At 38.6% G+C, this 21,237-nt stretch overlaps 1 protein-coding gene across 1 annotated transcript in view; it reads left to right on the plus strand.

Annotated features, from left to right (window-relative positions):
- The window catches only part of LOC120534578 (outer dense fiber protein 3-like), a 29,061-nt gene extending 26,275 nt beyond the window's left edge, over positions 1-2,786 (plus strand). Inside the window, exons 6-7 of the mRNA XM_039762171.1 lie at positions 966-1,106; positions 2,568-2,786. Of these exons, the coding sequence (XP_039618105.1) occupies positions 966-1,106; positions 2,568-2,660 (234 nt within the window). The 3' untranslated portion in view covers positions 2,661-2,786. The remainder of the gene's footprint in view (positions 1-965; positions 1,107-2,567) is intronic.
- Positions 2,787-21,237: the final 18,451 nt, after the last annotated feature.

Consider the following 21,237-nt stretch of genomic DNA (forward strand, 5'->3'; position numbering starts at 1 on the left):
TTTTCTAAAGAGAAGATAAAATTACAATAGTGAGAGTATAGCAACCTGGATTATAAAATTTTCTGTAATTTATATTTGCAAAAGTATGGCCTTCTTCCGAAGCACTTTTAAGGAATGGCCTGGTTGTAAATGAAATTTTCTTCCAGGCCTAATTTTAGGATTGAGTTACACCAAAGCCTGAATACATTTCTGTTGTTGCAGAAAAATTCCTTGAATCTTAGAATATATTAATATGCAGTCCAATTATAGAAAATTTGGATTAGTGGTTTATTTAAAGTAATAGTTGCATAGGTGATGTGCATAAATGTATGCTTAATGAAACAAGTAAATTTCAATGAACACAAGAAGTAGGTTACTGTACATCCTTTTTTCCCCTCAATTATGCAGGTACTCGCGAATTTAGCTAAATAAAAATAAAATGGCTAGATGCACTGGATATCAAAAGTCTTTATACCTTTATTGAAATCTCAGTTTTTGTTGATGTAAAAGTTGATATCAAGACAGATATTAGACCTTTTTCACCTTTACTAAGATCTTGTAACCATCAAGTTTATTTTTCTGTTTTTAATTTATTGTCCACTTTTGATACCCACTGTACGGTGTGCATTACAAAAGCAGTAACTTCATTACCTGTATAGTTTATACTCTGAATTTTGAAAATGAAAGAATGAAAGATCACATTTGAACTGCAAAGTGGTATTAATTTTTGTAATTAAATTGCAATGGATGGCCAGGTCACAATCCTACAAATGTTCACAGTTTAAGCAATTTACTACTTTATATTATGGATTGTCTGTGCATGATTTAATGAGAATTAATTGACTGCAATTTTTCTCCCAAATAATTTAAACTAGAAGGTGTGTTCCATTTGTAAATAACAGTATATTGCATTAAGCTCAAGATAAAACTGAACTGTACATGATTGATATACTAAATCACCCACCTACCCCTCCATTTCCTTTTAGTCTCCTGGTCCAGCTTCATACACAGCAACAGATCTCAATACCTACAAATATAAGTCACCTCAGTTCAGCATGGCAGGACGCAATGTCATGCCAGGGGACTCGACAAGGAAACCAGGACCAGGAGCGCACTGCCCAGTGGAAGTAAGTTTTAAACAACAAAAATAAATAACACATCTTTACTGTTTTGCTCGTATTTGTCTTTATTATAGTTAACATTCTCATTTTAGAACTATTTCAACATGCATAAAAAAAAACCTGACAGCTAAATATACTGTAATTTTCTCCTTTTAAGCACATTAATACTACTATGTTACAGCATGTGAGAAATGTAACAGTATGTGCAATAAATACACAGCATTGTGCAAACATGCATAAAGTTGTAGGAAGTCTACAAAAATAAATTTTCCATTCATATATACAGTGAGGCGCAGGGAAAAGGGAAATTTTGGAACGAGGTGTTGGCAACCCTGGGGTGTCAGCTGTTGTTTGGAACCAATGTGACCTTGTTTAGTACCCCTTGCCTTTAGTTATAATGGAGCAATGGAGTGGTGTGCAGAGAGCATTCACTGTGAAAGCCTTTTATGAGAATGGGGATAGTGTGACTGCTGCGCAGAGGGAATTTCAGCATCATTACCTGTTAGGACATCATGATTTTGTCCTGTCTGCTCATTCGATTACAACATGGTTGTGCAATAATTAAGAAACGGGTTCAGCCTTAAAAAAAAAAGAAGTCCCCAGGTGAAGCCACTTTGCATACTGCCCGACAATCAATGGCAGTTATTCGATGATTGTTCGGAAGGCACGTCATTTCACGCAACGGTGACATTCTATGACCTCCAAGATTCCCAGATCTCACCGTTTGTGATTTTTTTCTGTGGGGACATCTTAAATGTCAAGCGTACCGTACACATCCTGCAACCATTGCTGAAATAAAAACGAGGATTAAAGAGGAAATTGCTGGCATTTCTCTTTACGTTGCATCAAGAGCTACAGAATTTGTGTACAGAGAAATGGACAACACCTTCATGATGTTTTCATCAAAACATAAAATGAATATTGAATGAATATTGATTACCATCATTGAATGCATATCCTGTACAATACATTTCATCATTAAATGTATTTTGTAATGTATTTATTTGTGCATTGAACATCAAATGAAAATTTTCAGTTTCCCTGCGCCACCCTGTATAATCTGAAAAAGATTTAGAACTATGGTGTAATGTAGATGAAAGGATCCACTCCATTTCATTTTTTCCAGCCATATTTTGGATTCACGTCTTCACAAAGCAACACATTAGAGGTTAAAAGTACAAAATTGGCACTAACTTTGAAGATGATAAAGTTTTGGAGTTCATCACTTAGAGACTGGAATTTGTTTTTTTCCCAAAATTTGTCAAAGTGCTGAGTGCAGGGCTGTCATTTTCAGTCAATCACTAAAAAATCATTAGTATAATTATAAAAAGTGCCATCTGTACACATGACAAATAAATGATAAATATAATGCATAATATTAGACTGATTTTATAACCATTATACTGTTGCCCAGGTAGGTTATTGCATGCTATAATTGTTACTTTTTTTTTTTTTTTTTTTTTTAAGGTCACAGTCACTAAAGCCAAAGCTCCTTGTTTTACATTTGGAATTAGACATTCCCCATATCTGGCACCACTGATTACCACTGGAGCTAAATAATACAGGAGAACATCAAAATTGAACACAATTCCTGGACATCATTGACGAGTACACAAGTCAGGGGTCTGGTCCTAGGAGAATTTTCAACAAGGAGCCATTCCAGACAATTTCGCTGCTTTGGACACAAAAAAACAGCCCTTGAAATTCTGTTTACTAGGAATTTATAAGAAATAAGGAATAATCTTGGACTAAAGGATACTTTCCAAATAACCTTCCAAGTACTTTAACAGATGTACAGATTTTTTTTCAAGTTTCTACCTCTACTGAAGATATGGTAAATTCTGCCTAATTGACGTTTTTCCTGACTCAAACTAGATCAACATCTGGATTGACTGGGTAAGTCTGTGAGTCAAACAAACTAATGGAAGCATGTTTTACAGTACATTGATCTCCATAAACAATTATTTTTATAGATTTTCAATGACTTTTCTACAATCCTCTGTAAAAGTAGCATAGAAAGGCTAACTTCATGCTTTCTCTTTTAAAGTTAGATTTTGAATGAAAGAGTTTATATATGAAATGATCTTAATGTCAGTAAACTTTACCTTGTGACAACACTAAATATATTTGGTAATTCAGTGCCTACTTTATCTAAGGCAAATTTTAAATATTTTGTGAAATTTCTAGAATTTAATTTAAATTTAACATTTATCCATTGTTGCAGGTCTTGATGGCTTGTTTATTTAAAGTTTATTTACAATTTAAACGTCTTCATTTATTTTCCTTGGTCTTCCTAACTTTATTTAGCAGCATTTTATTGATGTTTCAGGTTTCTGAATGTGTGACAAGCATTGTTTTGTGATGCCTCCACAAGATTATTGATTGTGATGACATTTAAGTACAGGCTTTCATACTGTTGTGTTTCATCTTAAAAGTCAAATCTTAGTTACTACCGCCAGTAAAATTCTCTAGAACGACTTCTTCATTGTATATGGATTTTTTGAGATGCTACTTTGTTTTCTTGCCATGTGTTATATATAGTCCTTTTGTTTGTGATAACTGTTACAGTAAATGGCCTTAGGCCTAAATAGTTAAGTCAAGAAAGAATTTAATATTCAAATAAAAACAGTTTTGTGAGAACAAAAAAGGAAAATGACACCAAATTAAGATACGTGACCAATGAAAGGGAGAGGCGGATGATCAGGTTCAAAAAAACACTACCGTGTGCCTTGCGTTTCCTGCTTATGATATGTGCGGATTTTTCCAGAAGTGCCTGTTTAATAACATTTACCAAAAAAGCATGCATTTTTCACATTTTGAGCATACGGCTGGATAATGAACATGTAGATTATGCAACACAGTCAATAACGTCAGATTTTTGTTATGTATTTTTTCCCCCCATGGACACTTTTCATATTGCTTGCTACTACACAGTATTACCTTTGGCCTATATTATTGGAAAACATTATATTAAAATCGGTGGCGCGGTGCCGCAGTGGGTTTGCTTCCCGGGTCCTTCCTGCGTGGAGTTTGCATGTTCTCCCCGTGTCTGCATGGGTTTCCTCCGGGTACTCCGGTGTTCTCCCACAGTCCAAAGACATTCAGGTTAGGTGCATTGGTGATTCTAAATTGTCCCTGGTGTGTGTGTGTGTGTGGGCTGGCACCCTGCCCGGGGTTTGTTTCCTGCTTTGTGCCCTGTGTTGGCTGGCATTGGCTCCAGCAGACCCCCGTGAACCTATAGTTAGGATATAGCGGGTTAGATAATGGACGATATTTAAATTTTTCTTGCCCATCACTGCAAACTACATAAGTTAAGGAACTTATGAAAAAAATGGCTTTTTTTGTGGAATATTCCTTTAATACTAAAAATTTCCAATCAAAAAGTTAAGGATTTCTGCTTTAATATTAATGATTTACATTTGTTATTTTGAGTTTGACTTTACTGAACCCTTTAACTTCTGATGAATGATCTTTTGACTTCTGCCTGCCATTTTGTCCGCAAGTTTTGCAATAAAAGATCTTTAGTTTGGTCAAACAGGTTACCTTCTCTGATGCACTATACCTGGAGGTTTTGTTTTTGAATCCCATAATCACTATGCCCTTATTTTATTTTCTAAATGTTAAAAAAAACCTTACCCTGTGGCGTACTAGGAGTTTTACTTCCATACTCTAGTAGCTAATATTGCACGGACATTTCTCTAAAGACATTTTTTGTACCCGATTACCTGAGAAAGTTAATAATAAGCTAAAAATATTTTTAACCTTAATACATTTTACAAGTAATTTTCAAATACAAAATTTGGATTGTAAGTGATACTGAGCAAAAATTAATGTATCATATGTAAATAGCTGTGTAAGCCTGTGCTGTAAAAAGCACGGTGTCCTAGAAATTATTGAAATCGTCAGAAAAAAAATTGAAATGTAGAGATGAAAGGTAATTTAAAGGAACAGCTGTGGGCATCTCTTTCCTAGGAGAATTCGTGTTGCCAACATGCTTGCATCACTTGTGCATTAGCGGCTAAGTGACTGTCTTTTATTTGAGGTTTCCTTTTGCCGGCATGCTCAACTTGTGTATTAGCAGCGCGAGGAAAAGTAAAAGGGATACCGTTTTGCCAATGTGGTCGCTAAGCGAGTGACTCTTTCTTCGGAAGGTTTTACTTTGCCGATGTGCTGGTCTCACTTGTGTATCCTCGGAGGTGGAACCTTTACTCCGCTCTACCCTCTACCTCTCACTTCTGGGCCGGAAAGACTCACACACTTCCACGCGTAGACGTTTATATATAAGATAAGGAGTCCTGGCAATTGAATATTTTAGTCTTTAAGTCTGACTTTTTATAATTGAAACATACAAAATCATGAAATTTTAACATCTCAAAAGGATATAAAAAGATTAGAAAAATGTAGACAAGAACAGGACATTCAGCCAGTTCTATCCCCTTAATTCCTCAAAAATAACATCAAATTTTGAAGGTCCCTAAAGTACTGTCTACTGCAGTACTTGGTAGCTTATTCCATGTTTGCAAAATTTACCTTTAAAAAGTTTCCAACTGTGTCCCTGTGTTCTTGCTGAACTCATTTTAAAGTAACATTTTCGATCCACTGTACAAATTCCCTTCATAATTTTAAACACTTCAATCATGTCAATCTAATTTTGCTTAAAATGAAAAGGCTCCTCCGTTTTAATCTTTCCTCATAACTCTTCCCCTGCAGTCCTGGAATTAGCCAGTTACTCTTCGCTGAACTTTTTCTAGTGCTGCCATTTTATTTTTTGTAGCTTGGAAGACCAAAACTGTACACAGTTCTCAAGTTGAATTCTAACCAGTGCGTTAAGCTTGAGCATAACCCCCTTGGACTTATACTCCACACATCGTGTTATAAAATCCAAAATTCTTTTAGCCATCTTAATGGCTTCTGAACACTGCTTGGATGTTGATATTGACAAGTCCAATACAACACCTAAATCCTTCTCATAAGGTGTACTTCGATTTTCAGACTCTCCTTTGTTTATACAGCTGTAATATTTTTACATCCTCTAAGTACATTTACTTACTTTAAATTTCATCTGCCACAAGTTTACCCAAGCCTGTATGCTGTACAAGTCCCTCTGTAATGATTCAATGGATGTCAAGATTATCTGCCAATCCACCCAGCTTTGCATCATCTACAAACATAACCAGCTTATTTATATTCCTATCCAAATCACTTATATACATTAGAAATACCAGCAGGTCTAGCACTGATCCCAAAAGGACACCAAACTTAACATCAGCCAAGTCAGATAAGGTTCTTCACACCATCACCTTCTGCTACCTGTGTTTATGTCAGTTTTGCACCCATCTACACCCGACACACTGAACTTAATTTCTTTTACTTTGATAGCCAACATCTTATTTGGGACCTTATCCTTTTTTTGCTTTCCTCATAGAATTCCAGCTTGTTAGTAAAACATAATCTCTTTCTTCTGAACCCATGCTGACTGTTTAGTAAAACTCCTGTTCTTCCCATGTGTTGCTTAACGTTTTCCCTTAATAATTCTTTCCATTAATATAATAGTTACTGTGATTTGCCTGATCACTCTTCTTATATAATGGGATAATATTTGCCATTTTTCAGTTCAGTGCTGCCTCATTCTTGAACGATTATAACTTTGTATGTTCCAGAGTTTGAACAGTAAATTCGAGAGAAATATGATTTGGAGTTAGAGCTGTGCATGCAGTGAAAGAAAAAAAAAAAAAAATGTAGCAACAAATGGTGTTTACAGAGCGAGTGTAAATATTGTGTACAGTCTTAGTGTTAGTACACCAGCTGTTCTTGACATACAGCCATAATACCCCCCCACCCCCACCCCCCTTTTCTTACTGGATTCTCCGGTCCTGTCCTTTCAGTGTATTTTATGGTCTGCAAACTTGATAGCTGTATCCAGAATAAGTGAATGAAGCCAGACCTCTGTAATTATCAGAATGCTACTGTCTTTAATGATATTATTCACTTCAACCTGTAGCTTCAGTTTCTGTACCTATTCGCGAGGGACTTTGCGTTGGTGAGAAAAACACTAGGAAGAGGTGGCTTGTGTGGCCGCCTCCGTAGCCTCACCAGCACACCAGCCCTGCTTCTGCTTCTTGTCCTCGAGCTGTCTCCATCCCAATCGTAATTACACAATACATTTTAAAAGTCTCGCATACCATCTTCTTTGCCTATTTTTTTTTCTGGGGCTTCCTCCTGACCTGACAGTAGCGCCAAACAGCAATAGGTCACCACACAGAACATATTAAATGTATGATATTCCAACTCTCTGCACATTAGGAATCCCGACATTTATACTTGACATCACTTTCATGATGAAATGCATTAATGTATGTATGTTACATTTTACAAAAAGATCATTAATTTCATTTAAATAATGAATACTGTTAATAATTACACACATGTGGGTGACACAGTGGTGAAGCGGTAGCACTGCTGTCTTGCAGGGAGTCACGTTGCTGCTGTTCCTTGCTTGGAGTGTACATGTTTTCCTGGTGGGTTTCCACAGTAAGCTCTGGTTTCCTTCCAAAGATATGCAGATTTGGTGAAACTAAAATGATGCTAGTGTATGCGAGTGCTTGTATTCAACTTGCGACGAGCTGATACCCCGAAAGGATTGTTTCTGTCTCATGCCCAATGCTTGCTGGAATGGACACATCCCTGGATTGATGGATTTAATCATTAAACATCCTTTTCAGGGATACTGCATTAAGGTGTCATTGGAATTTAATGGGTATTCCAGGCAATTAACAACACAGCGAAGCTGAACCTGTTCTCACAGTGTTAATGTCTCGCACTGCCACCTGGTGGATTCCTCCAGATTTACATAAAGTATGCACGCAAGTATAAACAGTAAAACACTTGCGTAGCAGGAGCGTCCGCTGGAGCATGCGCCGCGTCGCATGAAATATAAACCTGGCCTAACATGCAAACTGATCAAATGATTAAACATTTAAAAAGTCTGTGCTCATTGGCATGGTAAACCAAACTTGTAGTGTTAAGGAGATCTAGACACAGCCTAGCAGCTCTGAGCAGGACGCCATTTATACCTACTGCTTTGATCATTACACTGAAATCTTGACCATAGCCAAGGATGGGAACATAAACCAATTAGTAAATTACATCATTCACTTGAGGGATTCAGTTCTTGCTTTACCACCACAGTACAGAAAGGTTTACAAAAGTCTTCTACTGCACAGATCTGTTGATGAATCTCACAATCATGTCTGCTCTCACTTATGAGCAGTGTCCTTGAGATCCATGAACCTGTTCCTTTAGGGCAGCTGCCTTCCACCTAATAGTTGCAGAGAGCTAGTGTTCCATGAAAAGACCATTTGGCAGTGATATTTCTTATCCTGACTGTACCATAATTACAGTAGACTGCGAACCATTACAATGTCTACTAGATAGCAGTCTAAAGAAGGTGATCATTTACAAACACTAAAGATGTAATGCTCAGTTTTCCAAAGTAGATAAACTTCAAGTCTTGGCAGTGCTTTGTTCTCTTGTCCATTTAAATCACAAAGACAGGCTACAGTTATGAATTTGTTGCTTTTCTTTGATAAATTCTCTCCATTAAAAGAAGTTAACAATACTTTGTGCCATTTTCTACATCATTTTCAGATGCGTTCGCATATAATATGCAAAGCATCTATTGTGAAAGCCCATGTCTGTCTCTCTGACTGCATGAATCAACTTGGCCCCCCATGGACTAATTATGTTGAGATGTGGTACACAAATTTTTCTAAGATATTTGTCAAGACAGTTCAACTTTCATTCAGATTTCTCAAACAGGCAGAGCTATACAAAGTTTTAAGATTTCAAAATCTCCCACTGAAAAGTACGGTTGTATCGACGAACCTGAACTTCTTAAAGTGGAGAAACGTTCTGTGTAACTTCAGCTAGTAATTTCCTGTTTCAATTTTACCTTGAAAGCAAGTTGCTTGAACATGAATATTTTGAATATTTTCCTCATTTGATAGTCAATCGAATGCCCAATGCAAGTGAACCAGATGCCGGACACACAAACAGCTCACACAGCAGCCCCATTCTCATAGCAATTATTTTAGCATATACAAGACTGAACAATATTATCTGCAGATTATTTTTGTATAGAACTGACATTAGCAACCTGCACCTAAACAGTGTTTGAACAAATTAATAACACAGGAAAAGTGCAGCTTCCCTAACCAATATAAACATGGAACAAGCTTAGCAATAGACAGTGGCGGAGGTGGGGAGCTTCGGTAGCTTAAGTTGTGGTGTCTAATGCCCATCCAAAAGTCATCTTTCAGTCCCAGAGATACACTAACAATCATGACAAGTCCCTGATTTTGCCCATTGTGTCCCATTCATATTCCCATTACACACAAAATTAGTTCCTTTCCAAGTTCTTACTTGTGTATATCATTTTAATGATATACTGTGTTTTAACTAAAATTAATAGCCAGACAGGGAACTTGGGTTAATATGGATACTGATTTTTTTGTTAGGATTTGTCATTTTGTATTAATGGTTACTTTTTCAATTGATAATTATTGGATACTGCTCAATTGGATATACTTTCAAAATGTTATGCTCAAGTACACTAAACAACAATTAGTTATAGAAACCCCACCACTAACACACACATACACACACATCAATTGATGCCATTTTCACATTGATTGTATCACAATCTGCTGTGAATGGAAGCTATTGAGCCACAACAAGCCTGTTGGGGCCTAATTTTTAACTTCATTGTAAAGTGCTGTTAAAATGTATGCATTTAATGTGATCTGCTAACACATATAATTGCATTCTATTATCACTACTACTTCTGAATAAGACCAATTACTACAAAACAATTTAATAAAGAAAAAACTAGGAGGCTCTGCCCCTGCTTGCTTTGCTCACCCACCCCCGGGTTTGGTTTACTGGATATACAATTTAAAGAGTTTGTTATTTTCATGGGAATTGTTACATATGCATTATTTTCATTTTTACTTTAAAACTTTAGTGAAAACAATATTTGGAATTAACTTTTCTTCAGGTCACCTGTGAGTGAATATCATTTCTTTCTCACTAATAAATAAAACAACTTTTTTCAAATGTTTGTTCATGCTCTTTTTTCTTTTCTTTGTTGTTGACATGTCATCTAGAACGTATAAAATTATTGTCCTGATAAAATTTATAAGAGCTGAGAGCGCAAGAAGTGTGTCTGACAAAAGCATTCACACGACTAAGGTTAGATGACCGTAGTCTTGTTTGAAAATAGTTGTAAGTAGGGGGTGACTTGAAAGAATCTCATGTTAAAAGTCTCCATGCCACAGGACTTCAAACCACCCCAACGTTTTTGGAATCTTTTAATTCTCGCTGACAATACGAATTAGACAATCTACAAGTCTCCGACTTAAAGTTTAAATCCGAACAATATATTCTCTCTCTTTTCGCTGTTCCGTTATTTCACCGAGTAATAATTTCTGTTTGTTTGCACTAATGCTGATCTTTACTATTCTTTTTTTGAGACTTTAGAATTTTCATACTTCCATTATCTCTAACCTGCACAGCATGTGTACTGTGCAAACATTTTTAAATTCTTTACAACATTCTATTTTGTCATCTACTCTTTGTCCTCCTTTATTTCTGGCCCCAGGCGTGGTTAAATCTCTTTCTCACAGGGCATATAAGCGTCTCTCCGAGAAATTCATGTCGTCTACTTCCAAGATTTATTTTTTATAATAGAGAGATGTACTAAAGGATTCTTAAAATAAAAATGTGTATTGCTCATATCATTTAACTTAGTTGCAGAATGCACCTGAATGTTACACCATGCATACACTAGATAGATAGATTAGATTTTCCCCAGAGTGGTTTATTTAATAACATCTTGGCTGAAGAAGGGGCCCGAGTTGCCTCGAAAGCTTGCATATTGTAATCTTTTTAGTTAACCTATAAAAGGTGTAATTTTGCTTGACTTCTCACTACAACATTTTAGTAAAAACACATTTGTGTTACATGTCGTGAGCATACAACTGAAGGACCTGCCGTGTGTGTGTATATATATATATATATATATATATATATATATATATATTAGTAACAAGGCACTATATTTGCACCCGACCTGACACAGATTGGACACTGGAGGCACGTATAAAAATAAAAAGACTTTTATTTCTCTTCATCTGTGGGGCACGTCTTCCCCGTAATCCCCACAGGCACAACACAGTCCCAAGCATGAGACACAAAATGTAAAGCACAATCCTCTCTTGCTCTCTTCCACCACCACTCTTCCTGTCTAGCTTTGTCCTCCTCCTGACTCTGGCCACTGAGTTGTGGTTGCTGGCCCATTTTATTGTTCCCCCAGGTGTGGTAAAAACACTGCCCACAAGGGCTCAGGAGTTACAGCTGCAGCCCCCCCTGGCGGCGCCTGTAGGACCCAACAGGGCTGCCCCCAACTCCAATTACCAGGGAGCCCTGAGGGAAACCAAGGCACCATTCCAACCCCGGGAGGCGGCCATCTAGCGTCCAGGGGGAGGTACTGCACCGTCCATGGCTGCTCCCCCTGAGGATACAACAAAGGGGAGTCCCAGCCAGTCATGAATCACAGTCATACACCACAATATTTTATTTATTATATATATATATATATATATATATATATATATATATATAGTCAAACTGGTGCAAGTAGGAGCCGGCTAAAGGGTTTGAGTAATAAAACATCCAACCAGGGGGTGGCGGAGTTCGCCGACTGTCTTTCTCAATTCCCTACAGACCTTTCCCAGGAAATCCTGCAAGGTTCCGGGTCTTTTGCTGACATCACTTCCGGTCCAGACAACATCACTTCTGATTCCGGCCCTTTTGATGACGTCACTGCCTATACGGTACTTTAAAGCCTCCATTGTTGTCTATTGTGATCAGTTCTGTTTTGGCATCTGTCCTATGCACATTGTGCTACTTATTTCGACTTTTGCAGCCAGGAAAAACAATATACGGGTGGCTGGCCCAAACCTTTATGAGGTCTTGGACTCTTTATTGTCACACATACACATATATACATATATATATATATATATATATATATATATATATATATATATATACACATTATATATACATGCCTATATATATATATATATATATATATATCGGGCGGACCTAACGAGAGGTCGTGAATACGAGAGAGGGCATCGGCATTGGCCTGAATATATATATATATATATATATATATATATATATATATGCCCACTTAATGGCCAAGGCCTCCCTCTCCAAAAATAACACATACATACTTTTTGGTCGAGTATTCCTTTAAGTTTCTCTTGACACTATTTGTCTGGTCTTTGTGACGCACTGATGTGACCCCAAAGTAACACAGACAGCTGAAGCTCACTACTCTTAGGCCAGGGGTGTCCAAACCTGGTCCTGGAGGGCCGCAGTGGCTGCAGGTTTTCTTTCTAACCATCTTCTTAATTAGTGATCCTTTTTGGCTGCTGATGAACTTGTTTGGCCTTCATTTTAATTGACTTGACTCAGATTCGGACCTCCTCATTGATCCCAGGCCAGTAAAAGCGGAGCTTAATCCTCTCCAGTGTTTTTCGCCCCAGGTGGGCCTAGGAGGTGAGCATGTGCCAACTCGCATATCTATACGCGGAATTAGCAACAACTTCCGCACCTCGCCTCATGGGTAGCCACTCGGTACAACAGATCATTCTCAAGGACAAAGAAGGGTTCCCGGTGTGGATCCGTCCGCTGTCGAGCTGTTAGGCAGAACAATATTCCGGCAAAGCGCAGGGAGTCATCATTCCACTGCTCCCTCTTAAAGGAGGCCGGCGTGGACCGAAATTGATGGTCCAGGCGCCGAGAGGGTCTTGGGGCCTGGGCCGGGAAGAGTTCCTGGCTAGTCCCTTCTCCGCGGAATCTTCGGGTCAAGGTCCGTAGCCACGAAAGGTCCCCGAGACACCAGCGCCCATAGGGCCTGCCCTTGTGCACGGCGTGGAGGCCGCGGGAGGGTGCCTTTTCCCCTCATGACAAGATCCAACGAGGCCCGGGAGCGCGAATGGCTTACCGCTGATTCTTTTAGACCAGTCTTGTCCCAGATCACTGGGAAGGGGGTCAGGTAACACAGCGACCGCCATTTGATTGGTTCCCCTTCCAGGTAAGATAGCAGTGAGCGGAACGATATGACCTAGTCCCCCATGTACACAGGTAACCAACAAATGCTGCTTTAACCACTGTTGCGGTAAGACAAACGGCGAGCAACAATGGTAATGTTGCTGCGGAATCAAACAAAGCCACCACGGCGCGCCCATTTAGCAACACCACTCCCGATTCGACTCGCCAAGGGATGCGGCGGGTACAATATGATGTCCAGCTGCAGTCCATAGGCTCCGGGCGATGTGATGGGGCAGTTTGGCAGCAGGTGGCGGTCTCGCCACACTTGAAACAGCGGCGGACCCGCCTCTCTTGGCTCTGGCTGGCGCTTCTGCAGCGCCGAGGGGCTCGGGGTGGCCGCCCGCCCCTGCCGGTTCCCGCGAGCAGGCTTTTCTGACCCCCAAGTCGGAGGACCGCCAACCCTTAGTTGTTTATTTTTCCTTAATGAGCAGCCAAGTTTCTCTTGACACTATTTGTCTGGTCGCTGAAGCTCACTATAATGCAGGTTTTCTTTCTAACCATCTTCTTAATTAGTGATCCTTTTTGGCTGCTGATGAACTTGTTTGGAGACACAAAACAAGAATCCATATGATCAGCTCACCTGAAAATAAAGAAAGGTGAAGGTCGCGGTCATGTTGGTCTGCTCAGGTCACCAAAACATCTTGATGGAAAATCAACAGTCTGCTGTGGCAGATTGAGAGCTGCAACAAGTCAGGATATTCAATAACAGCTTTAATTAACAGCAACAATTGGATTCTCATTAAGAAACTGGTTGGAGTTTGAAGACCGAGTTTAGCTGGTGATTTGTCAGCTCATTTCAGGTCTCATTTCTGTTTGGCTGCCATTTAATGAAGAAACGAATCAATTCAGAGGACTGAATCCTTAAAAACAGGGCTATTAAAATGAAGGGAAAAGGAGTTAATTAGCATTGAAAACTGGTCAATGATTAGGAAAAGGGTTAGAATAAAAACCTTCAGCCACTGTGGCCCACCAGGACTGGAGTTGGACACCCCTGTCTTAGGCGCTCAGCGGTGTTATTAGAATTTTAAACACCACACCTTCAGCATGAGGGTAAAGCAGTGAAAGGAATTTTGAACAGAAACACTTACCGTCGGCATCTGTGTTCGGGAAGAGATAATCCCTGGCGGATGTGAACTAGGTCAGAAGACCATTTTAAACATGGCGCTTCGTGCCGGTGCCTTCGTCAGTAATGGGAAGCTAGAAAACACACACAGGGGTAGGGCGAGTATTTTATTGGTATACAGCAAGACTATTCAAATGGTGGCCCAGATGCAGATGAGTGGTCCAGCCCATGGTCCCACCAGGGAACCAGACAGTAACTAAAATGATTGCAAATGCAACCAAAAATAGGCTTGGCACTTATAATTTCTTACTTAGTTCACCAGTGGTGAACGGAATCATTGAAACTTTAATCTACAGTATTATATTGTAGCAGATGCAAAAGGCCATTATTGTTGAGCATATGTACCTTTAACACGTGCCGGTACGGGTTTCCCCTTGCATACCCCTCAGCTGCATAAAGGCTGGTTTATATCCCACACTGGGCACGAGGGAGTTGCGGCGAAAATGACGTCAGAGGTGGAGACACCCGTGAGAAAATATTTACAGGATAAGTACACGGCGCTGCTGATGGGACGACCATGAACTTCAACGAAAGGCTGGTTATGCTTCTGTCAGAGTAATGAACGAAGGCCTGAATATTAGGGATGGGAAGATCGATACCACAGTAATCGATACTTCGATACTCAAAGTGTATTCATTTGTGTATTCATATTGAGTACCGTTCAGCTACTCTTTTTCCGTAAGGTACAGTGGCAAGGTTCATGCAAAAGGCGTAGAATGTATTAACACACTTTTCACGCTCACATACTGAAATGAGCAGATACGCTGTGACGCAACAGCGCCATAAACCCATGTCCCTTGCACAAGCGCAGACTGTACACCAATGGCTGATCGAGAGGTTAGTTGTATGCTGGTACATTTTACGGATGGAAAAGAATACAGCCGCTTGATGCAATATTTGTGAGAAGCATCAGCAGTATAGTGGCAAAACAATCAATCCATTTAAACAGTTAAAAAGCACATATGGTATTCAACAGAAAGATGTTTGCAAAACATCAAGTTGATGCAAATCTGAAGCCCAGTGATTTACCTGCAATCAGTGCCAGATAAGGGAGGTTGCAGGAGAATTTTGAAAGATGCATGAGACGTTATTCAGGTAACTCAGCCGCTAGCTGGATTATGCATAAGGGGATTTACTGAAGACTTTTCATCTGAGTAAAATATTTTACTGTTTATCACTCATTAATACTTATGAAACGTAAAACCCATTGTTAGCATAACGGAGAACACAAAACAGTGAAGCAAAACTGTCAGAGCATTGTGTTCTATCCATTTTGTTTTTCTGCTAATTAAATGAAGGGTACAGTACAACAAATATACATAAATAAGATATTACACTATGCAAAATACTTACTAGATATGTCTTATTTGAAGATGAAAAATTTCACTAAAAGTCAATTTTCTTTCGGAAAAATAAGTGCCTTAGTAAACGTTAATAAAAATATTTATTATTGTGCAAACTTAGTTGGATTTAAAAGTAATTCAATTGCATTATTAACAATCTAGTGTAATAAAATATAATTTTCTCCTTAATTTTGTATTGTTAAAATGATATTGTGCTTCTGTTTCCTCCCACAGTTCAAAGACAGGCAGGTTAGGTGGATTGATGATGTTAAATTGGCCCCTGGATTGGGTTTGTGTGTGTTCACTTTATAATGGCCTCTCACCGTGTCCAAGGATTGCTCCGGCCTTGCACCCACACAGGCAAAATAGGATTTTGTGTAAAAATGTCAGCATTTCTTTTTCAAAATACAAAATTAATAACTAAATGTAAAGCTAATATGACAAAATATTTCTCTGTAAAACAGAAGGGCACAATATAATGGAAAATGAAAGTGTGGGAATATGTTTTTTGTAAATATTAGTGTTCTAAGGGGATCAGTTTAAGTACACTCCTGAATAACCAAATCTTTATGAAAACATAAAAGTTATTATCTTTATTACATTTGTATTTTCCTTCTTTGCTACCCAGATCCTTCCTGAATGGAGTTTGCATGTTGTCCCTGTGGCTGTGCAAGTTTCCTCCCACAGTCCAAAGATGTGCATGCCAGGTGAACTGGCAAAGCTAACTTGGCCATAGTGTGTGTTTGCTCTGTAATAGATGGGCACCCTGTCCAGAGTTTGCTCCTGCCTTGTACTTTATGGCAGCTGGGAAAGGCTCCGGCACCCTCCCATAATCCTGATCTGGAGTAAGCAGGTTAGAAAAAAAAATGACAAGCCATGTTCATTCTATTAATATAAAGTTTGTAATAAATTTGTTATGGTGACCTAATACTGTGTTGTGATACAAGTTAATTTAAATACAGACTGGCCCATTAATATTAGCCATTCTAAACACTATCTTCATTTGAAAACAAATTCCTATGCTTTTTTAAAAAATACTCAGTATTGGTATTGAAAATCTGACACATAAAATACTTGTATTGGTATCAATTTCAAAAACAGTGGTATCGCCCATGCCTACAGAATATGACGCAACCGGTCATGGAAACAAAAGGTAGGCATGCAAAACATTTGAAATCCATCTGCCATTCATATAGGTCTCCTTTTATGAAAATATCTGTGCTCCGTGGAATTCCAATTCTCCCTTCTGATTTTGTGTAGGAACACAAAAGGTGCGATTGTCGACAATCTCTTTGGATTCATGTATCTTTGCATGCCGTTTCTCTTTTGTTTTAACGCATACCTCAGGAAAAATGCCGGCCTGTCCGTCAGTAAACATGTACGAGCAGTCGCCCTCTCAATGTTTCATCATGCACAGCGATGTGATGTAGTCTACATTTTAAGGTTTCAGGTGTATTACTGTTGTTTTACTGTGTTGCTCTGTGATTGACGGTGGAGAGTAAACTTTGTTAAAATGGTATGAAAAATGCCACTTCGTTAGTTGTTACTTCAGTCGTTTTGGCATGCGCTATATGTTGTTACCAAAAAATTCTTCAATGGGAGCGCATCAACAAAGAAACATGGAAAATGATTTAGTAAAAATAGTAATAATTATAATTAATGATTCATTACTTGAATTCCAAGAACTCTGAACTGAGATATTTTGAAATAAATGTATTAATCCACTTTCACACCATACATGCAGCCTTGCTCTTAAACATTTACTTGTGTAGTTTTTTTTCGGGGGAAAAAAAAAAATCCACAGGAAAGGCATTGTTGTGGAACTCAAATTTAATCTGTCATATTGATGAAAACCGTGTGAATAAAATAGTGTACGTTCTATGGAAAAAAAATCCCTTGCCTGTCATGAACACCTCTTTAAGTTGGGGGAGGATCTCATATTTCAAAAGGGAAAGAAATGTTACTGCTAATACTGTGTGCATTTTTTGATGTTTATGCACTTCAGATGTGAGCAAAATGCTTATTTTCTATTTCAGAAGTAGAAAAAAAAAAGTATTGCCTCTACCTCAGATTCTGGTGACCTGAGAGATCAACCTTACTGAGACCATCATCTTTCTTTAATTTCAGATCTTGTGTGATGGGCACAGGTGAGCTGGTCATGTGATGACTTGTTTTGTTTCTCATTATTGTCTGGCTGCTAATTAAGGAAAAAGAGACAACTAAGGGGCCTGAGTCGACTTATTAAAACTAAGGCAAAAGAAGTTAAATAGCAACATAAATTTGTCCACTAATGAAGAAGATGGTTAGAATGAAAACCTGCAGCCATGTTGCCCTCTAGGCCTGGGGTTAGACATCTGTGTTTAAGGGAAATGACATTCTTTTTATAAGGTTTAAGACGTTGTCTGCTTGGTAACATGGCTTGGTGGTAGAGGAGAAAAGTACAACGGATAATGCTTGCTGGAGAGAGTGGCCCAGGGCTTGCTGCTATATTGGAGTTTAATGACTTGTGTTAGTCAGTGGAGGCTCCTGATCTATCTGGATGCAAAGGAGCTCAATACCTTGAACCTAGTATATACAGTGTTTTAGAAGGCTGCATCAGAGCCATATTTTTGTAAATAGTACTAAAGCAGATGTTAGCCCTGCACCGAGATTAATTTCTTATTTTATTTTTATTCATGTTGCTTTTCTCACCTGTTTGTACATAACTCTATTCAACTGCTTGAAATATTTGGTGGATTACTTTTTCTTTATTCTTACATTACTCTTTCTTTATATATACACATATATATTTTAGGACTGCTGAAATGAAGCATTTTGGCTTTTTAACATCCAGTTGTCTTTTTATTTTTGATGCTGCCTTTGTCGCCATGGGTCCAATGGTCCAGAACTACTTGCTGGGCACCTGCTCCAGCAGACGGCTTGTGACAACCTTATTATAAACTTAAGACGTAGGAACTCAGGTATAGATTAAGGGATTGCTTTTAGACTTGGGTGAAACATCCTGCATGGTAAATTGAGGGGACAATATTTAAAAACGTGAATATATATTAGCAGGTATATAAAACATTCCAACTCTGACTTAGCTATATCCTTGAAGTTAAAAATGTGAGTTAAACTATATAAATTTTAAACTGTAAGTAGGCATGTGATAAGCAAAGTTCAGAGGCCGTAATTAATGCAAGTAAAGAGGAAGTCGATTATGGAGGAATATTTCGGACAAAATGAAATAAATAAATGCGTAAATAAATAAAAGTACTGTGAAATGTGAGCATAAATAAATAAATGTGTCATGAAATGAGAGCCTTAATAAATAAATATGTCATGAAATCAGAGCATAAATAAATAAATGTGTCACGAAATATGTTTTTCGTTGCTTATTTATTTATTTCATTTTGTCCGTAACATTCCTGCAAACCGTCATGAAATACGGCTTGAAATAAAACTGTCACTTTCACTCGTCAAAGTTGAGAGGGTGGGCTCTAACACGCCCTCTAGTTACTGATTGGTGAATCGATAGCACAAGAATTAATTAGAAAAATGCTTACTACTGCCGATGAAATGGATTCTGCCGAAAATATTACGTATCTCAGAGAGAGAATTGAAGATTTATCGGAGTGTTGCCGGCCCTTTTAGACTCCGATATAGATGAAACTATTTTTGAAATTATCAAAGAACAGGTGGAACGAACTCTACTACACTCCAGTTCAGGTGATGCAGTTACCTGCTCTGGACGTCCATCCTTTGACATTCCAGCTGAGTCAATAGAACACCTTCTGTTATGCGTTTTAAAAGTACGACCGATTACAGATCTATATGGTGTATTGGAGAAGACGATCACAAGGCGAATGAGCCAGTTTGATATACGGCTGTCTTAGTTTAGGTACTTTGACATGGAATGCCTAAAGCAGCGCCAACTAATATTTTGAACTGAACAACTTTACCACTGATCAGAGCTGTACAGTTGTTTGAAAAAGTAGCTGTGAATATGCAACTGACTTTATACTCGTAAAACAAGGGTCAAATACTCAGTTCTAAAAGGGCCGCCAACATTGTAATTTCTTCCGATAAATCTTTAATTCTCTCTGTGAAATGCGTAATATCTTCGGCAGAATCCATTTCATCGGCAGTAGTAAGCATTTTTCTAATTAATTCTTGTGCTATCGACTCACCAATCAGTAACTAGAGGGCGTGTTAGAGCCCGCCCTCTCAACTTTGACGAGTGAAAGTGACAGTTTTATTTCAAGCCGTATTTCATGACGGTTTGCAGGAATGTTACGGACAAAATGAAATAAATAAATAAGCAACGAAAAACATATTTCGTGACACATTTATTTATTTATGCTCTCATTTCATGACATATTTATTTATTAAGGCTCTCATTTCATGACACATTTATTTATTTATTTATGCTCACATTTCACAGTACTTTTATTTATTTACGCATTTATTTATTTATTTATTTCATTTTGTCCGAAATATTCCTCCATAGGTCGATCGGCTTATCACGGACATTTGGAAGAAAAATGTAAAAGAAATAAAAGTTTTCATTTAACTGTTTTAGAGAACCTACCCAGATTAACACGGCGGCAGTTTGAGCGCTGGGATGTTCGAAAGGGTGCCGCGGCCTACAGGTGCTCAGAGAGCCAGCAGTGGGGCTCAAACTCGCCAACGCCGAGGCACGCGTGTAAGGCAGTTTTTTCGAGCGCGTTCACGGTTTCTGACAGCCAAGTGCGGATGCGCGCTTCCGTAACCTCTGGTGGAGAGACGGTGAAAGTGGTACTGTATGTTTAAAATCGGAGGACAAGTCTGAAGGATTGAACGCCTTGTTTTAAAGTAGCTTGCGGTGGGTTGGCACCCTGCCCGGGATTGGTTCCTGCCTTGTGCCCTGTGTTGGCTAGGATTGGCTCCAGCAGACCCCCGTGACCCTGTGTTCGGATTCAGCGTTTAGAAAATGGTTGGTTGGCTTTAAAGTAGCCGACATAAAAGGGAATTCACACGTGTGGCAAAGGACAAAAGTGAAAGCCGGAGAAACTGAAATAGTACTTACTTAACAAAGGCTGAACGGGAAGCCCACAAGTCATCAAGACAGACGAGAAATAGAGAACATTTTAATACGCTGGAATGTACCTGAACAGGAGCTGATGAATGGCGCTCGTCTCGACATGTCTGAATTATTGGAAGCCCTAGGACAGGGTTCCTCAATCACGGTCCGGGAGGGCTGCAGGTTTTTGCTCCAACCCAGCTGCTTAATACGAAGCACGTATTGTTCAAGTAACACTTCTGCTTCACTTTAGTTGTCTCGCTCGTTAAGATTTTGAACCCTTAGTGCATATTTTAGTCGTATACAGCTGTTTTCTTGGTTTTTAATTGCTCGTAATTAGCAGTAACATGCAAATGACAAAAGAGACCCGCATTTCTTCATTTAGCTTGTTACCATTTACACCTGTGTGTGTATTTATCATGCACTATTGGGTTTTATTAAATACTT

The sequence above is a fragment of the Polypterus senegalus genome, chromosome 8, assembly GCF_016835505.1.
Source record: "Polypterus senegalus isolate Bchr_013 chromosome 8, ASM1683550v1, whole genome shotgun sequence".
Lineage (NCBI taxonomy): Eukaryota > Metazoa > Chordata > Cladistia > Polypteriformes > Polypteridae > Polypterus > Polypterus senegalus.